The sequence below is a fragment of the Nycticebus coucang genome, chromosome 11 (assembly GCF_027406575.1).
Source record: "Nycticebus coucang isolate mNycCou1 chromosome 11, mNycCou1.pri, whole genome shotgun sequence".
Taxonomy (NCBI): domain Eukaryota; kingdom Metazoa; phylum Chordata; class Mammalia; order Primates; family Lorisidae; genus Nycticebus; species Nycticebus coucang.
Genome location: NC_069790.1, coordinates 76766643 through 76787190, shown reverse-complemented (window position 1 = coordinate 76787190; position 20548 = coordinate 76766643). Strand labels below are relative to the sequence as shown.

The 20548-nt window shown below is 42.9% G+C and overlaps 1 protein-coding gene across 3 annotated transcripts in view; it reads left to right on the top strand.

Moving 5' to 3' along the window:
* LOC128560033 (uncharacterized) overlaps positions 1-20201 on the top strand; it is a 44753-nt gene extending 24552 nt beyond the window's left edge. For all 3 annotated transcript variants that reach the window (XR_008372862.1, XM_053553497.1, XM_053553498.1), the window contains exon 3: positions 18843-20201. Coding sequence is in view for 2 of the 3 variants with exons in the window: in XM_053553497.1 (XP_053409472.1) it covers positions 18843-18999 (157 nt within the window). In the remaining variant the exon portion in view is untranslated. The remainder of the gene's footprint in view (positions 1-18842) is intronic.
* The last annotated feature ends 347 nt before the right edge of the window (positions 20202-20548 follow it).

The window sequence follows — 20548 nt, the reverse complement described above, 5'->3', positions numbered from 1 at the left end:
ACCACTTTCTGTAGGGCTTTGTGCTGAATGAGTATTCTCTTAGGGATGGTGGGCTAGCAAAGGTATGATAGTGTCTTGTTTTCATTTCACAGGAAAAACTGAGCTAAAGAAGTAAACTATTAAAAAAAAAAAAAGTAAACTGTTCTTTTCCCAAGTACATCTGAGGCTGCTGCCTGACAGCAGTCCCTAATGCTTCTCAGCTCTTGGGCCCCGCCCCATCCCCTAATCTTTTGTCATTGTTTCATAGACAGCTGGGATTGAGACCAAGTGCAGATTGGGAGGGGGGGGCTGGCTTAATTAAAGAGAGCAAGAGAGGGTGGCGCCTATGGCTCATTGAGTAAGGCGCCGGCCTCATATACCGAGGGTGGCGGGTTTGAATCCGGCCCAGGCCAAACTGCAACAACAGAATAGCCGGGCGTTGTGGCGGGTGCCCGTATTCCCAGCTACTCAGAAGGCTGAGGCCAAGAGAATCACCTAAGCCCAAGAGCGGGAGGTTGCTGTGAGCTGTGGCCAGGGCACTCTACTGAGGGCAACAAAGTGAGACTCTGTCTCTTTAAAAAAAAAAAAAAGAGATATGCTAGATTTTTTTCAAATTGTGTTAATGACTAGTAGCCATCTGTTTCTTGTAATTTGTAAGGCAGTGATAAAGAATCAAACATAAAAGAGATTGTTACCTTTTACCAAAAAAAGACAAACTTCAGCCTTGTGATTCATTCATGATCTCCTGAGTCTTGAGATACTGAAGAATAATTAGAACTTTTTCTTTCTAGGCCGAGTTGTGTAAACTTGGCTATCAGTTGCTTCCTGCAATCCCTGTAGGGCTTTAAATCTTTGTCCCTTCAGGCCCCATTTTCAGTGATCAATAACTGAGAATGACTGATACCATCAGTAATCACAATTCACACTGTGGAGTGAAATTATCTGCTTTCCACACCAGTTGAAGAGCTAGAGGTTCCTGATACTTTTAGGACATTTAACTCATCTTTTTGAGGTTAAAATGGAAAATTTTATGTGAAGTTTAAAAACAATCTATGGTGATAGAGATTAGAAGAGCACTTAGCTTTGAGGCAGCATTCCTTGGGACAGAACATAGGATAGTTCCACATTTCTTACAGCTTTTAAAGATTTATCTGGTTTAGATTTAAGGTTAATGCGCTTTATATAAATTGCACTATAATAAAAATGTTACACAAAAATGATATATAACGACATGGAAATATGATAAACTATTTTTATGTACATATGGATTTTTTTGTCTGTAAGGATATGTGTCATATTGTTAATAATTTCTTCTGACTTTTGGGATAATGGAGAATTTTATTCTCTTTATGTCTATTCAATGTTCTGCAGTGATAATGTACACTGATAATGTATTGGCTTTTGTAATTATGGAAAACAATAAAAGTTATTTTGTAAATCGTCTTTGTTACTACTAAGAGATGGGTATTCTATTAGCTGACTCCTCAATTTTCATGGAGAAAACAGATAATGTCAGTTTGATAAAAAAATAGAAACATTTAGAAATCTGAAGTTACCTTTAGAGGTAACTGATACCTTTAGGACATTTAACTCATCTTTTTGAGATTGAAATGGAAAGTTTTATATGAAGTTTAAAAACATAATCTATGGTGATAGAGATTAGAAGAGCACTTAGCTTTGAGTCTAAAATATCCTAGAGTCTAAAATATGTAATACAATATAGTACATATTATATAATAGATACTTAAAAATATTTCAGAGTCTGGAATTTGAGATTGAGAGTGGAGTTTTGTTCATTTTCATTTTAAGCTCTTGGAAATGAGGTGTTTTTACTCTTTCACTTTTTTAATTGTATACATGTCTTTGTTAAATACATTTTTAAAGTTGAAATAAAATGTATCATTTTTACAAATTTATCTACCCTTTTCTTTCACCACTCGGCAGGTAGAACAAGGAGAAATTTAAACACTAAACTTGAAAGGCACTCTGAATAGCAATCAGCATCAAGTAGCGACAAATTATAAATTGCTCAGAATAAAACATGAGGGTTTTTTTTTAATTGAGTGGAAAGAAAGACAGTTTCTTATTTATCATAAACTGCATCTTTTAGGAAGGGCCTTTTGGCTTGAATTCATTACCATACAACTGTGGGAACTGCATTAGCAAAACTGTTGTGTATTCAGCGCCCTCTAGTGCTTAACTTTAAATGACAACCATGGTTTATCTGTGTGGTATAGTGATGACTGTGCCAGCCACATATACCGAGGCTGGCGCGTTTGAACCTGGCCCTGGCCAGCTGAACAACAATGACAATTGCAACAAAGAAAAATAGCCGGGCATTGTGGTGGGCATCTGTCATCCCAGCTACTCAGGAGGCTGAAGCAAGAGAATCGCTTAAGCCCAAGAGTTTGAGGTTGCTGTGAGCTGTGAAGTCCAAGCACTCTACCGAGGACGACATAGTGAGACACTGTCTCAAAAAAAAGAAAAACTATAGTTTATCATACTTTAAATTGTTTTTAAAAAATGTAAATTTTAGCCAACTTTCCTAGCCGTGTGATAACATTATGCTGTGACCTTGCACTAATTCTTAGTCTTTAGGAGTTTTTTCTCCTCGTCTTAACTGTAAAATGAGGATGATAATAAGTACTAAATGGGGGTCCTTTGCAAACTAAATTAGCTAAAACACATGGATGCCTGACCCATAGCAGGAGCTCAAGTAATACTAGCTATTTTTTAAATAAAAATAGATTCACTCGGGCGGCGCCTGTGGCTCAGTCGGTAGGGCGCCGGCCCCATATACCGAGGGTGGCGGGTTCAAACACGGCCCCGGCCAAACTGCAACCAAAAAATGGCCGGGCGTTGTGGCGGGTGCCTGTAGTCCCAGCTGCTCGGGAGGCTGAGGCAAGAGAATCGCTTGAGCCCAGGAGTTGGAGGTTGCTGTGAGCTGTGTGAGGCCACGGCCCTCTACCGAGGGCCATAAAGTGAGACTCTGTCTCTACAAAAAAAAAAAAATAGATTCACTCAATACTAGACATGAAGACAATCAGTCTTGACTCAGGTGTCAAATCTGGAATGTGAAGAATTGTTAAGTTACAAAAAAATAAGGAGTGAATTCGTGCCAATTCTGAAGTCTGAATTTTGTGCCATTCCTATAATTGCACACTCTCAATATTTGTCTTATTTCATGTTCAAGCTAAATAGATATATGGCAGATCTTAAAAAACATAGAAGATGAAGAATGATACATAAAATACTAGTATAAAAACATATAATTATTTAGTATAAAACAAATACAGATTTGAAAGTTGGATTCAACTTTCTGTTTTTAAAGCCAGGAGCACCAAATACCAAGTTTTGGATCATTGTAGCTTCTGAACAAGTTGTGAACAGGATTTATGTTATCGATGCACAACTGTAAAAACAGCATAATTATACTATGTGTTTCATGTGCTCACTCTGGAGCCCATGTGAACCATTGTTGGCAAATGAACGAAAGTAGTTCCAGAATCTTGTCCTCACCCCTTCTCACCTGTTTTCAGCATTGCTTAATTTTCCAGCTAAAAGTTACCTTTGACACAGACTTAGAGATAACCATCTCCATCTTTTCCTGCACTGACAGACATGGACTTTAGTGTTTAACACCACTATTTTTTGGGCGCCCCAAGAACCCACTTGCTTAAGCAAACCATTGAATGTTTCTGACCCCCAGGTCCCTGGAGTCAGTAGAGGTCCCTATGAATATTAAAGATTCTCCTGTTTATTTTCCCTTAGTACTTTAATACTGGACATAGTGTTTTCTTTTTTTTTTTTGTAGAGACAGAGTCTCACTGTACCGCCCTCGGGTAGAGTGCCGTGGCGTCACACGGCTCACAGCAACCTCTAACTCTTGGGCTTATGCGATTCTCTTGCCTCAGCCTCCCGAGCAGCTGGGACTACAGGCGCCCGCCACAACGCCCGGCTATTTTTTGGTTGCAGTTTGGCCGGGGCTGGGTTTGAACCCACCACCCTCGGCATATGGGGCCGGCGCCCTACTCACTGAGCCACAGGCGCCGCCCGACATAGTGTTTTCTTATTTCCTTTCCATTGCCTCAGTGCTAAACCAGATTTTCTTAAGAGCAGCTACTGGTTACCCATACATTGAGCTTCTCTGAATGCTTGGACACTATGCTAAGCATTTTACATATATCTAACTTTCACAGCCACATCCAGTACAGGGTATTATCCCCATTTGCCAGACTTCTACCTGAGTCTGCCTCTAAAGCCTGTGGTCTCAACACTGCATCAGACATTTAACAAAAGAGACATTTTGATTTATGCTATCTTCGGAAACGTCTGCAAGGAGGGAGCATCTTAATGCTCCACTCCCTTCAGGCACTAAGCCATCAGTTCTGAGGCTTGCCATCTTGAAGAAGCTGACATATCAAGTCTTGCCATAATGGTAATTCTTTTTTTTTTTTTTTTTGAGACAATCTCACTATATCACCCTCCGTAGAGTGCTGTGGTGTCACAGCTCACAGCAACTTCAAACTCTTGGGCTTAAGTGATTCTCTTGCCTCAGCCTCCCAAGTAGCTGGGAATATAGGTGCCCGCCACAAGGCCCAGCTATTTTTTGTTGCAGTTGTTTAGCTGGCCCAGGCCAGGTTCGAACTCAACAACATGGGTGTATGTGGCTGGCGCCATAACCACTGTGCTATGGACACTGAGCCATAATGATAATTCTTAAACTGTGATGACTCACATTTACTAAGCACCTTGCAGTTTTCAAAAGTTGGCCAATGAGGCATCTCATTTTCTCTTCCAGAAAACATTTTGCATTCATCAACTAAGTCTCCACGCTGGAGAAACAAGCGCTTTTTGAGCCCAAGATTGCAAGTGCTATTATTTATGGCCCTGCCCCCAGGGGATAAACTGCAAATCCCAAACCTTACAGTTGGGAACACAGATCTGGCTGTGCAAGCACATGAAAGTAAACCTTGACAAAGGGGAAGAGACTCACATGCTGGCCATTCTAGTTACAGCGTATGGCAGAACCAAAGGCACTGTCTTGGCAGACAAAAACTACACTCAGCAACCCTACAATCAGCCTGGGCCTTCCTTACACTTGCTCTTTGACCTACGGCAAGCATGTGGTCTCTTGCTTTTCCTCTCTTTAACTCTCCACCCCCAACTTGATCTTGTACTTAAGTTTCTCCTGGTTTACTTACACCAAAGTCTTTTGTAGGATCTCAGTGAATGCCAAGGCTTATGTAGGTGGAAGATTATAAATGAAAGCCACAGACACCTGACATGGGGGTGGAGCCACCCAGAACGGTGGAAGGGCCACAACTTGAAAACATACCAGCCTCTTTCTTCCCAGTAGGAGTTTTGTTTTTTAAGTTCTGCTGGTCCAGCAAGGTACTTCAACAGAAGCTAAGGTTTATTAGGTGGTGCCTGTGGCTCAAAGAGTAGGGTGCTGGTCTCATATAATGGAGGTGGCAAGTTCAAACCCAGCCCCGGGCAAAAACTGCAAAAAAAAAAAAAAAAAACCTAAGGTTTCTAAAGCTTTTGGAAAAAATAGTAGAGAATAATCCATATGTGTGTCCTGAGTTTCAGCGAAACTTGGGGTCCTAGTGAAGTCCTGTTATTTAAACAAGTGTCAGTTTCTCCCTGAGGAAAATAGGTTTCACATTTAAAAAAACGACTTGAAGCATAGCATCAACAATTGATAGTTTCTCCATAACTGATAAGTTCCATAAAATGACAGATGGAGTGAGATTTTAGAGCTCTGACCCAATATCAATTAGGAAAAGTTAAATTTTGTTAGCTCTCAATTCTCTGTGCTAATGGAGGGGATCCAGAGACAGAATTCCATTGGAACTTTAATTCACTGTTCATTTGCATCTGGCATTATAAGGCATTTTAGTAATGAACATTTTAATACGGGTGTGCCTGCAGTTCTGGAAATTTACAACTGTTTACAACAAATAACAAAGCTACTCAGTGAAGATGCTGACGGGGCTGGAATGTTGTCAAATGACTTTTCCAGCCTCTGGATGAACACTGTTTATGGAGGCCTGGAAACAAATGGGCTTTGGCTTTGGACAGGGGAAGGTTTAAGTCCTGATGCTGGCATGTAACTTTTCAGATTTCCTCATTTAGAAAATGAAATATCAGGGCGGTGCCTGTGGCTCAGTGAGTAGGGCGCCGGCCCCATATGCCAAGGGTGGCGGGTTCAAACCCAGCCCCGGCCAAACTGCAACAAAAAAATAGCCGGGCGTTGTGGCAGGCGCCTGTAGTCCCAGCTGCTCGGGAGGCTGAGGCAGGAGAATCGCCTAAGCCCAGGAGTTGGAGGTTGCTGTGAGCCGTGTGATGCCATGGCACTCTACTGTGGGCCATAAAGTGAAACTCTGTCTCTACAAAAAAAAAAAAAAGAAAGAAAATGAAATATCAAATACCTTGATCATGGTACCAAAGAATGACCTTAAAAGTTGGAATGGAATTCTTAGACAAAATCATGAGATATACCCAGCATTCAGTCAGGAATTATTTTAATCTTTAAGGAAACTGAATTGATTGCAAACTTGCATGAATAGACTAGAACTGCTAATTTCTTGGGTTGGAGCAGCTTCAAACCAATACCTTCTGTTGAAATTATGACATTGTAACTATAGAGTATAAAAAATCAGTGTGGCCCAGGAAGGTCAAAGAGTAGAATCACTGGCTGAAATCTCTGGTGAGTATCCTCAACTCAAAGGGTAAGTATATTTTGTGTTCCTGAGAGCTATCCAAAAAGTTTGAAATTCCTGTTAAGAAGTTGCTGCTTTGGGTGGCGCTTGTGGCTCAAAGGAGTAGGGCGCCAGCCCCTTATGCCACAGGTGGCGGGTTCAAACCCAGCCCTGGCCAAAACAAAAAAAAGTTGCTGCTTTGCTGGCCAGGTGCGGTGGCTCACACATGTAATCCTAGCACTCTGAGAGGCCAAAGCTGGCGGATCACTTGAGCTCAGGAGTTCAAGACTAGCCTGAGCAAGAGTGAGACTCTCATCTCTACTAAAAATAGAAAAACTAGGCAGGCATGGTCGCTCATGCCTATGGTCGCAGCTACTTGGGAAGGATCACTTGAGCCTAGGAGTTTGGGGTTGCTGAAAGCTATGATGCCACAGCACTCTACCCAGGGTGATAGAGTGAGACTCTGTTTCAAAAAAAAAAAAAATATGTTGCTGCTTGCTGGAGGTCTTGAGACCTTCCAATAGCCACATGAATGGGCAAGGAAGTGAATTCTCTAGCAGTGGAGCCTTTAGAGATGAAAAGGTAAATCAGGTCCAGCACCCTGATTACAGCCTTGTGAGAGACCCTGAATTAGTGGCACTCAGATTCCTGACCCCAAGAAATTGAGATAATAAATGTTTGTTCTTCAAAGCTACTTACAAGAAAAAAAAAAAGTTAACTGCTCCATGGTTTATCCTTAGTCATCTTAACTTATCCTGTGAGTTAATACATGAACAACTGTAAATTTTCAATAATTTGTTTGAATTCATATTAAGTGGCAGATGTGCCCTTGAGTTCATATTACCCAAGAGGCCTCATGGCAAGAAGCCTCATTTGGGCAGCCCTCCTATCCAAAAATCCCTTGCACAACATGCACAAATTGTGACTTGTGTCTTTAAGGTGGGGTGGTTAGAATCAGGCAGAAAGAACTGGAAACAAAATACCCAAACATACATGATCTGAAGGACATACCAGATGAATTTCTGCAGTTTTCTTACCATCCCTATTAAATCACATACCCTGGATTAAGGACTCACTCCTGATCATTGAGGTAGAATAAGGTCCTTGTGCCCATAAACAAAAGAAAGCTTGACTAGTGCAATTGTACATTCTTTTTTTTTTTTTTTGTAGAGACAGAGTTTCACTTTATTGCTCTTGGTAGAGTGCCGTGGCATCACACGGCTCACAGCAACCTCCAACTCCTGGGCTAAAGCGATTCTCCTGCCTCAGCCTCCCGAGTAGCTGGGACTACAGGCGCCCACCACAACACCCGGCTATTTTTTGGTTGCAGTTTGGCCAGGGCTGGGTTTGAACCCACCACCCTCGGTATACGGGGCCGGCGCCCTGTTCACTGAGCCATAGGCGCCGCTCCAATTGTACATTCTTGTCAAAGAATGTTTTTAGGTCAGGAAGTTGGAGCACTGTTCTGCAAAATGTTTAGATCTGGTATTACTTAGGATATGGGCTCAACAACTGTAACAAACAGATGCAAGACAGTGTAGCAATACCAGGGGCCTGGTTTCCTTCTCTTGTGCTGTCACCCTAAATATCCACCTTCCATTTCAGTCCAAGGTAGCTGCTCCAGCTCCCACCCCTACATCTACATTCTAGCAAAAAGGGGGAAGAGAAAAACACTGTCTTCTTTTTTTTTTTTTTTTTTTTGTAGAGACAGAGTCTCACTGTACCACCCTCGGGTAGAGTGCCGTGGCGTCACACGGCTCACAGCAACCTCCAGCTCTTGGGCTTAAGCGATTCTCCTGCCTCAGCCTCCCGAGTAGCTGGGACTACAGGCGCCCGCCACAACGCCCGGCTATTTTTTTGTTCCAGTTTGGCTGGGGCTGGGTTTGAACCCACCACCCTCGGCATATGGGGCCGGCGCCCTACTCACTGAGCCACAGGCGCCGCCCCATAAGATTCCATCTTTTTTTTTTTTTTTTGGCCGGGGCTGGGTTTGAACCCACCACCTCCGGCATATGGGACCAGCGCCCTACCCGCTGAGCCACAGGCGCCGCCCAAACACTGTCTTCCTTTTTAAGGGTGACAGTCCACATGTCTTCTAGATACATTACTTCTACTCGCATCTATGGCTATACCTCGCTGCAAGGAAGGCTAGCTGGTGACTGTCCAGCTAAAAATTCTATTACATATGAAGAAAAGTACAGATTGGAGGATAATCAGCAGTTTCTGCCACAATGCCCTTCCTGTGGTTTACCCTTCCAAACATACCTGATTCATTATTCAAAGTGCTGAGCTAAGAGCCCATTGAATTCCCAATGTAAAGAAAACGTTGAAAACTAGATGATAGCTGGCTATGGTGGCCAGCTCAGTTACTCTGAGTCCAAGATGGGAAGATTACTTGAACCCAGGAATTTGAGGCTGTAATTCCAGCTTTGGTGACAGAGCAAAGACCCTGTTTCTAAAAAAAAAAAAAGGGGGGGGGAGGGAAGGAAGGAAGAAATAAAGAGAAAAGGAAGAAGACTAGAAGCCATTTTTACCCCTTCTATTATTTTTTTTTATTTCAGATTAATTATGAGGGTACAAATAATTAGGCTACATTGTTTGTGTTTCTAAGGTAAAGTTCGAGCTGTAGTTGAGCCCTTCACCCAGGGGGTGTGCTGTATACCTTAAATCGTGCACACTATGCGAGAGTTTACCAGTGTACTCCCTACTCTCTTTACCCTTCTTCCCCCTTCCCCCACCACTCGAATATAATTGTGTTTTTTTCTCATTTGAGTGTGTAGTTGTTTATCTATTGGTTTCATATTAGTAACAATACTTGCTTTTCCATTCTTGTGATATTTTACTAAGAACATACTTCAACTCCATCCAGGTAAATATAAAAGATGTAAAATATTATTTGTGAATAGCATAGACAATATTTAATACATGTTTATTCTTGGGGAAAAATAGAAAGTACAAATCATTAAGGTCTTAAGAAACAGCAACATAAGACTAATACCAATAGTCTATACATGATACCCTGTTTCCCTGAAAATAAGACATCTTCCGAAAATAAGACCTACTTACAGGAAAGATAAGATGTCCCCTGAAAATAAGACCTAGCGCATCTTTGGGAGCACACCTTAGAATAAGACACTGTCTTATTTTCGGGGAAACAGGGTAGTATCTAATACATGATAGTATCACTGATAGTTATAATGATGTCAGGATTTTTTTAGTTTGTTTTGTTTAGTGGGCCCTGGATGGGTTTGGACCCGCCACTCCTGGTGCACAGAACTGGCACTCTAACCATTGAGCTGTGGGCGCCCAGCATGATGTTACGATTTTGATGTCTTTCCTGATACTCTCCTGATACAAATGTAGACATATATGTTATAAAATCTCATAATGGCAGGGCAGCGCCTGTGTCTCAAGGAGTAGGGCCCCAGCCCCATATGCCGGAGGTGGTGGGTTCAAACCCGGCCCTGGCCAAAAACTGCAAAAAAAAAAAAAAAAAAATCTCATAGTGGCAGCATGGCACCTGTAGCTCAGCAGCTAGGGCGCCAGTGACATACACCAGAGCTGGCAGGTTTGAAACCAGCTTGGGCCTGCCAAACAACAATGACAATTACAACAACAGCCAAAAAACATAGCCGGGCATTGTGGCAGGCGCCTGTAGTCCCAGCTACTTGGGAGGTTAAGGCAAAAGAATCGCTTAAACCCAAGAGTTTCAGGTTGCTGTAAGCTGTGATGCGGCGGCACTCCATTGAGGGCAACATAGTGAGACTCTGTCTCAAAAAAAAAAAAATCTTGTAGTGGTGATTTCCATATGATGGTGATGACAACAAATGGCCTGTACTGGCCATACTCGGTGGGTCATGCCTGTAATCCTAGCACTCTGGGAGGCCGAGGCAGGTAGATTGCCTGAGCTCACAGGTTTGAGACCAGCCTGAACAAAAGGAAGATCCCATATCTAAAAATAGCAGGGCGTTGTGGCAGGCACGTATAGTCCCAGCTACTTGGGAGGCTGAGGCAAGAGGATTGCTGGAGCCCAGGATTTTGAGATTGCTGTGAGCTGTGACACCACAGCACTGTACTAAGGGTGACAAACTAAGACTCTTGTCTCAAAAAAAAAGAAAAAGGCTCAGTGCCTGTAGTTCAGTGGCTAGGGCACCAGCCACATACACTGGAACTGGTGAGTTAGAACCAAACAATAATGACAACTACAACAACAAAATAGCTGGGTGTTGTGGCGGGCACCTGTGGTCCCAGCTAGTTGGGAGGCTGAGGCAAGAGAATTGGTTGGGCCCAAGAGTTTAAGGTTGTTGTGAGCTGTGATACCACGGCACTCTACTAAGGGCAACATAGTGAAACTATAAGGCCTATGCTATTGTGCATATTGGGTGGGATGGGAGTTTAAATCTAACCTGTCACCCAGTTGGAAAAAAATAGAAATTAGGAGGTTTGGATTTCAGTTCTACCTTTTAACGGTGTCACCCTTAAATTCTTAATTTCCATTTCTCCATCTGAAAAATGGAAATTAATTAATTTGATTTTAACAATTGTCATCCCCATTTTGAGATAGTTGTAAGAATCAATTATCCCTTCCTGTATTCCTTCAAATACTCATGGGTGCCCACTGTGTGCTTTCTGTCCCCATGGAATGCACTCCAGCGGGTGAGGCATATCATATATGAAGCATTACAGTCAAGGCGCAGCTACCAACTCCCCGTCACGTTCCCTCGTCTTTATAACCCATTTCATACCTCTTTCCCAAGGCCAAAGATCAATAAAGTGAAAGTGGTCATATGGGATATATGATCCAGCTTGGGCAAGTCACTATTTTAATTCCATTCAATGCCCCCTCCAGCCCCAAAATCCAGTCATCCCTAACTCTACACTAATCCAAATTTTCTGGTTTTATCTAGTCTCCTATTTGCCTCACCCTATGTCAGGAAAGTAGGAAAATAGAGATTTGTAGAAGTTGGTAAAAACTAATATCAGAGTTCCATTTCAAGATCCAAGAAAAACTTCCTGTTTTGTTAAGACCTTTCTTAGGAGCGGAAACTAGCTCATTGAAACCATAATGAATAATTTTACTGATTTGTACCATATGTTTAGCAAGCCTGAAATCCCAAGAGGAGGTTGGTGAATAAAGAGAAATCATCGGGAGGGGACAGTCAGATATCAACTCCCTGAGGGCACAGTGACAACCAAGGAAGTGGAAAAACATTTGAGGCACAACGCAAAGCCTCAGTGGCTCATTCACAGGCTGTGTCAACTTGGATTTCTCATGCTTTCTCCTGATGGAGGTGGGTTTTTTTTTTTTTGGAGACAGTTTCAAGCTGTCACCCTCGGTAGAGTGCTGTGGCGTCACAGCTCACAGCAACCTCAGACTCTTGGGCTTAAGTGATTCTCTTGCCTCAGCCTCCCAAGTAGCTGGGACTATAGGCACCCACCACAATGCCCGGCTATTTTTTGATTGCAGTTGTCCTTGTTGTTTGGCAGGCCCAGGCTGGATTCAAACCCACCAGCTCCCATGTATGTGACTGGCTCCCTAGCCACTTGAGCTACAGGCGTCAAGCCTGGAGTTTCCTTTTTTACAAAAGTATGTAGGAAGCAGTTGTATTTGCCTAGACAACTCCACAATAACAAAACTACCTCCAGAATCTTTGCTTAACACAATAAAAGTTTATTTATTGCTTTTGTTAAATGATCAATACACCACCAGTGTTGGTGATGGAGTAGGAGGTGGAGACAAAGGAATCTGCTCAAGAACACTGGGAGACAGAGCTCTCCCATTTGGAGCTGTTATCGCTGGAGCCTCAGGCCACCACCATCCTGCCAGGAGAGGCAGAAAATGCCTGGAGAAGTCAGACCTGCTCTTCTATGCTTTAGAATGGAATTGACATATGTTACTTCTATCTCAATGATTAGAAAGAACAAACTGCAGAGGGGCTGGGGTATATGGGGAAACACATAGATAGTTGCTGAGAAATATATGCCTGTGCCCCAGCAGCCTTTTAATGCAAGGTGCATGTTACATGTTATGGCAGCTCAGAATCTCACACAAATCTTTAGACTCTGAATGTGCTCGTGTCTCATCTAAGGTTCTTTCTTTTCTATTTTCTGAGCATCTAGTAGGCAGCCCGCAGGTCAAAAAATAGTGTACCTTACTTAACAGTAGTTTCTACATAAAGGTTTTACCTCTAGAGGTTTTTTTTTTTTTTTATTAATTTTATTTTACTTTTTACCTTCTTAGCTAGTCCACAGGAACTAGCAGCTCACCATGACCTTGCAATATATTGTTGGGAGACTGAAAACTTGGTGTCCCTGGAAGCATGAATCAACCAGTTATTGGAATTAAATCTGAGTTCTTAAAAATCACAGAATTTTAAGCTGTTCACATTTAATTCCACAAAAATGACAACATGAAACTGAAGAATTGTTCTCTGAAAGATTGTTGACCATAGTTGTTGAAATGCATTATGATTTATGCCTCCTCTTCCAGTTGACTCGTGTTTGCTTCTTGTCCTAAGTTTTATGTCCAGGTAGGATGTTCCATGTTCACCATCACTATCTTATTAAATATACATATACCCCATACATATCTGATGTAGTTCTCTTATATGTCTTTGGATGATCGTGCAGGGTTGAGGGGAGGGAGTGCCTTCTAAGTGATAGCTTATCCAGGTCTTCAGTTTTCTTTGCCTTGATTTGAGGACATTTTGCCTTGATTTGAGGACAGGAGAGAGCAAGGGAAATATAGATGAGTTTGAAGCAGACTTACTTCACAGGGCAGTTCTCAGTCATTTTGTTTTATTTGGCCTGCTTTGGAGCTGTTTGGGGACACATACAGTTCTCCAACCATGAGGCCCTTTCCAGAACCTGATTTCCCCTTGGAATGACATATTATCCTCCCTTACAAATGTAGCAATTGTAAGTTCCTGCCTGGGGAGCAGCAATTGCTTTGAATTACACACTCTTTGAATAAACCAGTATGGGATTAACAAGGCCTTATTGTTCTGCAGTCCTTTGCTGAAACTTGCTATAGTAATTTCTAGTGAAATTTTATTCTCCTCCCTAGCATTTGACTATGCAAAGGAACCCTTTTCCACACTTTAATTGGTGCTTTGTGGTTGTGTATAATAAAAATCTTTTTACCATATTACCAACCCTGAACTGGGAACAATAATACCATCAGGTTTTTTTTAGTTCATTGTTTTCTCTGCCTTTCTCTCTTTGGCATCTCTACTATGATTCCACATTTTAGAATTTTCTCAAATTTGTGGTACCCGAAATATTACTGCATGACTGCTAGATACATATAGGAATGCACACTCTGTGCTCATACAATTTAGAGTTGCCTCCTTTACAATGTGTGTTATGCTGTTTTTCACTTAGACCTTAGGAGCACAGAATTAAATCAATAATAATCCTTATCTCATGACACATTCTCATCATTGTTCTAGAAATTCTATTTTAAATATGCTTTTATGATGACTCAAAGCAAATGATCTCTACTTACTCTGAAAAAAAAAATTTTTTTTTATTGTTTTTATTTTTTTTGAGACAGAGTCTCACTGTGTCGCCCTCAGTAGAGTGCCATTCTGTTGCTGAGGCAAGAGAAGCGCTTAAGCCCAAGAGTTTGAGGTTGTTCACGGCCTCTCTTGCCTCAGCCTCCCAAGTAGCTGGGACTACAGGCACCCACCACAACGCCCGGCTATTTTTTGTTTGGTTGCAGTTGTCATTGTTGTTCAGCAGGCCCAGGCAGGGCTGGAACCCCCCAGCCTCGGTGTATGTGGCCGGCGCCCTACTCACTGAGCTATGGGCACCAAGCCTACTCTCAAATTTTTTTTTTTTCCTACTCTCAAATTTTAAAAAAAATATGTATCTTTGTCATTCTGTTTTTTGAGAGTGTCACTTTGTCGCCCCAGGTAGAGTGCCATGGCATATAGCTCACAGCAACCTCAGACTCCTGGGCTCAAGTGATTCTCTTGCCTCAGCCTCCTGAGTAGCTGGGGTTACAAGTGCTGGACACAACTTGCAGCAATTTTTAGAGGCAGGGTCCTGCTCTTGCTCAGGCTGGTTATAAGCTCAGGCAATCCACCTGCTTGGGCCTCCCAGAGTGCTAGGATTGCAGACATGAACCACACAACTGGCCTCATTCACTTTTTAATCATCTGCAAATAGACCTTGATAGAACCAAGAACAAATCTACCAATAGTTACTTCCTAACTAAAATTATTTCTAACAAAACCAAAAAAGAATCATTTTATAATGACCAAGTCTGAAAGTCGGACCACTAAAAAATGTTAAGATCAAGACATTTAACCAGGTTTCACACAGTTGTATTTTGATGAACATTATTATTATTTATTTTTATTTTTTTTTTTTGAGACAGAATCTCAAGCTCTCACCCTGGGTAGGGTGCCGAGACATCATAGCTCACAGCAACCTTCAACTCTTGGGCTCAAGGGAGCTTCTTGCCTCAGTTTTTCTTCTTCTTTTTTTTTTTGAGACAAAGTCTCACTATATTGCCCTCAGTAGAGTGCCATGAAGATGTAAGCCTGTTTTTCAAACCAGAGACTTTTTTGAATTATGTCCTATTAGAAAAAATAAAAAGAAATGGTCATTTCTGCTATTAATGATTTTACTTGTAATAAGACAGAGCTAATGCCTTTGGAAACTTACTTCAAAATTGAGCTGTAGGGCGGCGCCTGTGGCTCAAAGGAGTAGGGCGCCAGCCCCATATGCCAGAAGTGGCGGGTTCAAACCCAGCCCTGGCCAAAACTGCAAAAAAAAAAAAAATCAAAATTGAGCTGTAGATGAAATCCTGTGACACACAATTAAGGTAAGGGAGGGCCTTAAGTAGATGCTTGGCTTATGAGCAACATAAATAAGATCAAGTAAGGCTGAGCCCTGGGTCAGCACCTGTAGCTCAGCAGCTCGGGCACCAGCCAGATACACCAGAGCTGGTGGGTTTGAATCCAGCCCAGGCCTGCCAAACAACAACTGCAACCAAAAAATAGCCAGGTGTTGTGGCAGGAATCTGTGGTCCCAGCAGTTGGGAGGCTGAGGCAAAGAGAATTTCTTTTTTTTTTTTTGTAGAGACAGAGTCTCACTTTATGGCCCTCGGTAGAGTGCCGTGGCCTCACACAGCTCACAGCAACCTCCAACTCCTGGGCTTAAGCGATTCTCTTGCCTCAGCCTCCCGAGTAGCTGGGACTACAGGCGCCCGCCACAACGCCCGGCTATTTTTTGGCTGCAGTTTGGCCGGGGCTGGGTTTGAACCCGCCACCCTCGGTATATGGGGCCGGCGCCTTACCGACTGAGCCACAGGCGCCACCCAAAGAGAATTCCTTAAGCCCAAGAATTTGAGGTTGCTGTGAGCTGTGATGCTACGTCACTCTACCAAGGGCGACAATAAATAAATAAAGCTGAGCCCCAAAATGTAGTGATTTATAGGAAAGCAACAGATATTTTGAACAATACCCTGAAGAGATGTTAAAGTAAATCAAAATCTTATGAGCAGGTGAAAAAAAAAAAAAAACTCTGAAATTTAGAAAACCTGTTACCTGGGTGTGATGTCCCATACCTAGCTACTCAGGAGGCTGAGCAGGAAGATCACTTGACTGATAGTTTGAGGCTGTAGTGAGCTAAGATCACACCACAGATACCTCATCTCATTTAGAAAAAAAAAAAAAGGAATAAAATTTAAAGTTTTTAAAATATAGGGAAAAAATTGCCATCTATCCCAGATATTGATTTTTTTTCTTATACTAGTAGTACATGAGTACAAACAAAAGTGTAGGGGAAAAAATGACAGGAAATTTGAAATATAAAACTTCCAGACTTCTGGTAAACAATTTGTAAAGGGTTCAAGTATTAACAGGATTGCTTCTAAATTAAAAGAACCAAAAAGAATCCAAATTTGAGCCCAAAGCATTTCATATTTGGTAAACTATTTGGGGAAATTCCACAAAAAATGCAGGCCAAGTCACTTTATTTACTCTTACACTCCAACCTTTCCATTTCATTTTGCTTCAGCAGTTGTTATAAAACTGAGTAGACAGCTGGGATAAACCCAGGAGCTCTCTTCCAATAACAAACTACGTGTATCCTAGGCAGATAAGGAAAGTCATCTTCTTCCAAGTACAGGCTTTCGTCAGTGCTGAGAAAAGTTCTCCATACTCCTGTCTGCCTCCGATTGGCATGTACTAACCACTCTCACATCTCTGGCCACCAGATTATCACATTGTTTTTGTTTGTTAGTTTGAGACAGAGTCTCACTCTGTTGCCCTGGGTAGAGTGCCCAGACATTATAACTCACACCAATCTCAAACTCTTTGGGCTTGAATAATCCTCTTGCCTCAGCTTCCCAAGCACCTGCGACTACAGGTGTGTGCCACTACGCCCAACTAGTTTTTCTATTTTTAGTAGAGACAGGGTCTTGCTCTTGCTCAGGGTGGTCTCAAACTCCTGAGCTCAAGCCATCCACCCACTTTGGCCTCCTCCAGTGTTAGGATTATGTGCCCGGCTAGATTATCACATTGGTAAGACCTGTGGTCTGGCACATGGGTGAGAGCAAAGAGGCACTAACCTGGCTGGAGTTACTGGTGGCCATGACTGCTCTTGCAAGAACTTTGGGTGGCTGAGCCCCACCCAGCTGGTGACTGTCTCCTGGGCTACAGCAGAGCTCTGAGAGTGCAGGGTCTTCCCCCTTCGCAGCTTTTTCTCCCCTTCTCGCCTCCATTCAACATTCCACAGTGCAGTAAAATAATTCAGTAGAGTGCCCTGTACCTCACTTTTCCTCCTGAGGACTGGAACTCTGCTCATTAGCTGGGGTCCTTGGACCCTGTCTTGCCCTTAGCCAGCTGCATGCCTTCCAGTACACCTTTCCACAGCCTGCTGGCCTGGGCTTTGCTGGGAGCAACGACTCCTGCATGACTTTGGTCTACCTTTCAGACCCTCCCACGGGGTCATTCTAGCTGCTTACTTTGCTCTCAGAGGATACTGCTAATTGCTAGAACCAGACTCCAGCTTGCCTTATCTACTCAGCCCACGTGGTTAACCTTTCCCAAAGCCAGTCTAGCCAGCCAGGTGCTCTTGCCCACTCACCCAGTCCTGGAGTCTCCCTCTTAACCTCAGCTGCTACCACTTGAATGTTGACAATCATAGCAGTAATTAATGGTACTTAAGAACTTAATCTGCCCCAGGAACTGTCTTAGGTGCTTGATGTACTTAAATTCGTTTAATCGGGACTACAAAACTTGGAGAAACTGAAGCTGGGAGAGGTTAACTTGCTCAAGGTCACACAAAAGGTAAATAGCACAGCTTTAATTTGAACCTAGATCTTTTTTTTGAGGCAGAGTCTCACTTTGTCACCCTTGGCGTCACAGCTCACAGCAACCTCAAACTCTTGGGCTTAAGTGATTCTCTTGCCTCACCCTCCCAAGTAGCTGGGACTACAGGCACCGGCCACAACGCCGGCTATTTTTGGTTGTAGTTGTCGTTGTTTGGCAGGCCCGGGCTGGATTCGAACCCGCCAGATCCGGTGCATGTGGCTGGTGCCCTAGCTGCTGAGCTACAGGCGCTGAACCAGAACCTAGATCTTTCTGATGCCAGGTAAATACCCTCAACTGCCAGGTCAAGGGTTCTCAACATTCCTTTACTTCTATATTGCTCCCCCATAGTATGTCTGTTGAAGGAAGTCCCCCTTTGGGACTGGACAGAATCTCAGCAGGCTTTGGATCTGGGCACAGGCTTTGGACACCATTCAGTAGAGAATGGAGTGGAATCTCTGCCTCTCCTATTTATTCTACTACTTCACTGCCAGTAGGGCTGGTTGGCAGTGATGAAACTTTACACCTACTGCCGTCATCCATCAGCTCTCTTGAGATGTGTGCAGGATTCCCTGGGATCCAGGAAGCCCACAAATCAGAGGGTTCTGGCCCAAGCTATTTATTCTACGATTGAGAACTGAAAGCTCCGAGAAGTGATGTGATTTGTCTTGTGCCACACAGCGAGTTAAGGTCAGGGCCAGAATTGAGTTTTACGGCTTCCAAGCCACCTTGAGTGGACTGGAACCATGGAAGGCCACATTTTGCAGTAGGGCTTTTGAAGGCAAGCTAAAATACTTTCACCTCACTTTTCCCTCTGTGTTTTAATCTCTTACAGCAAAGGAAGCCTAACTACAAGGATGACAAATGTTGCTGATAAGGAGAAAATTGTTGGAAGAATTGCTGCTACCACCCACCTTTGGCAAGGACCAGGACTTTCTGGACTATTTGTCATTCTAGAAGCCAGGAAAATGTTCATAGATGTATTCACATGATTATGATCTAATTTACACCAGAAGGCAAAATTTACCATATCCTGTAGAGACTTAAAGAACTTTATATGTATTAACTTATTTGATCCACAGAACAACCCTAGGAAGTAGGTGCTTTATCATTCCCATTTTACAGATAAGGAAACTGAACCTTAGAGAACTTAAGTAACTTGCCCAAGGTCACATAGCTAGGAAGAGGCAGAACCAAGATCTGGAGGTAGATCTTACCTCAAGGTCTACAACTCCTCACTCTTGCACCACACTGGCTTTTGTGGGAAATGGGGAATGAAAGTTTTTGAAGATGCCTCCCCCGCCAAAATAGAAGAATAACAGGAACCAGTTTTCATAAACATCCATACACCCAGGTTCAAAGCTTACCTAGGCCAGGGATGATCTAGATGGCCTGGAATAAGCCTTTTAGAGCTTGTCACTTCGTTCTAGGAAAATGTTATCCAGCCCCTTGTTCCTGGGCCACCCTCAGAGTGCTTTATAGGCACTTCAGTTCCTGAGTTTAAAGCACATTAAGGAACACAGAAAGATAGCAAAGGAACCAAATAAAACTAATAATAAAATAAAGCTTGGCAATTTTCAAATCTTGTTGCATAATTCCCTGCTTGGGAAGAAATGCTCAAAAATCAACAGAAGGAAGAAAAAAAACAGGATGTTAAAAAGCCCCTTTATTATGTTTTCAGAAGTTTACTGCCAGATTAAGACTCTTTCTGCCAAAAATAACATGCCTCTTCCCTACAACCTACACAATTTGAAGTTTTCTGGGAATTTGGTGAGATTTTGAGGGTGAAACCGTAAGTTCCCACCAAGTCCATTTTCAAAAAGAATGTCCCAGTGATGAACAACACACACACTCGGAAGGAGCCCGTGGTGGGGGCAATAGTCCTACAGCGCCTACTGTGAGTGATTGTCACCTGAGGTGGGCACCTGACATGGAGTCTCTTCAGTGCACCTGCAATTATTATGGGTCTCCGACTGCAGGTCTCTGTCCTGAGGGCTGGGGATGCAGGTTGACCCAAGATCATGAGGCTGTGGGAAGGGCCCAGGACTGGGACCCAAACAAAGCCATGCTCAAATGCTGCATTCACTATTTGCTAGTGGCATGACCTCTCTGAGCATCCCATTTTCTCATCTGTGAAATAAGAACAAAATAGTATCCTGCAGGATTGCCATGAGAATTAAATGAGGTGTTGTATATACATCGCTCAGTGTAGTGTCTGAAAGTAGTCGTTTAAGCCACTCCACTTGAGAGAAGAGTAGATAGCCCTAAATAACTGACAGACAAGACATGGGTCAGCTGAGGGGCTTGGGGGCAGACTGAAGGGTCAGGAGGAAAGGAAAGAGGAGACAAAGGAAAAACGGAAGAGCCCAGCATGGTGGCTCATGCCCGTAATCCCAGCACTCTGGGAGGCTGTCGCTGGTGGATTGCTTGAGCTCAGGAGTTCAAGAACAGCAAGAAAAATAGCTGGGCGTTGTGGTGGGTGCCTGTAGTCCCAGCTACTTGGGAGGCTGAGGCAATAAGGATGGCTTGAGCCAAAAAGTC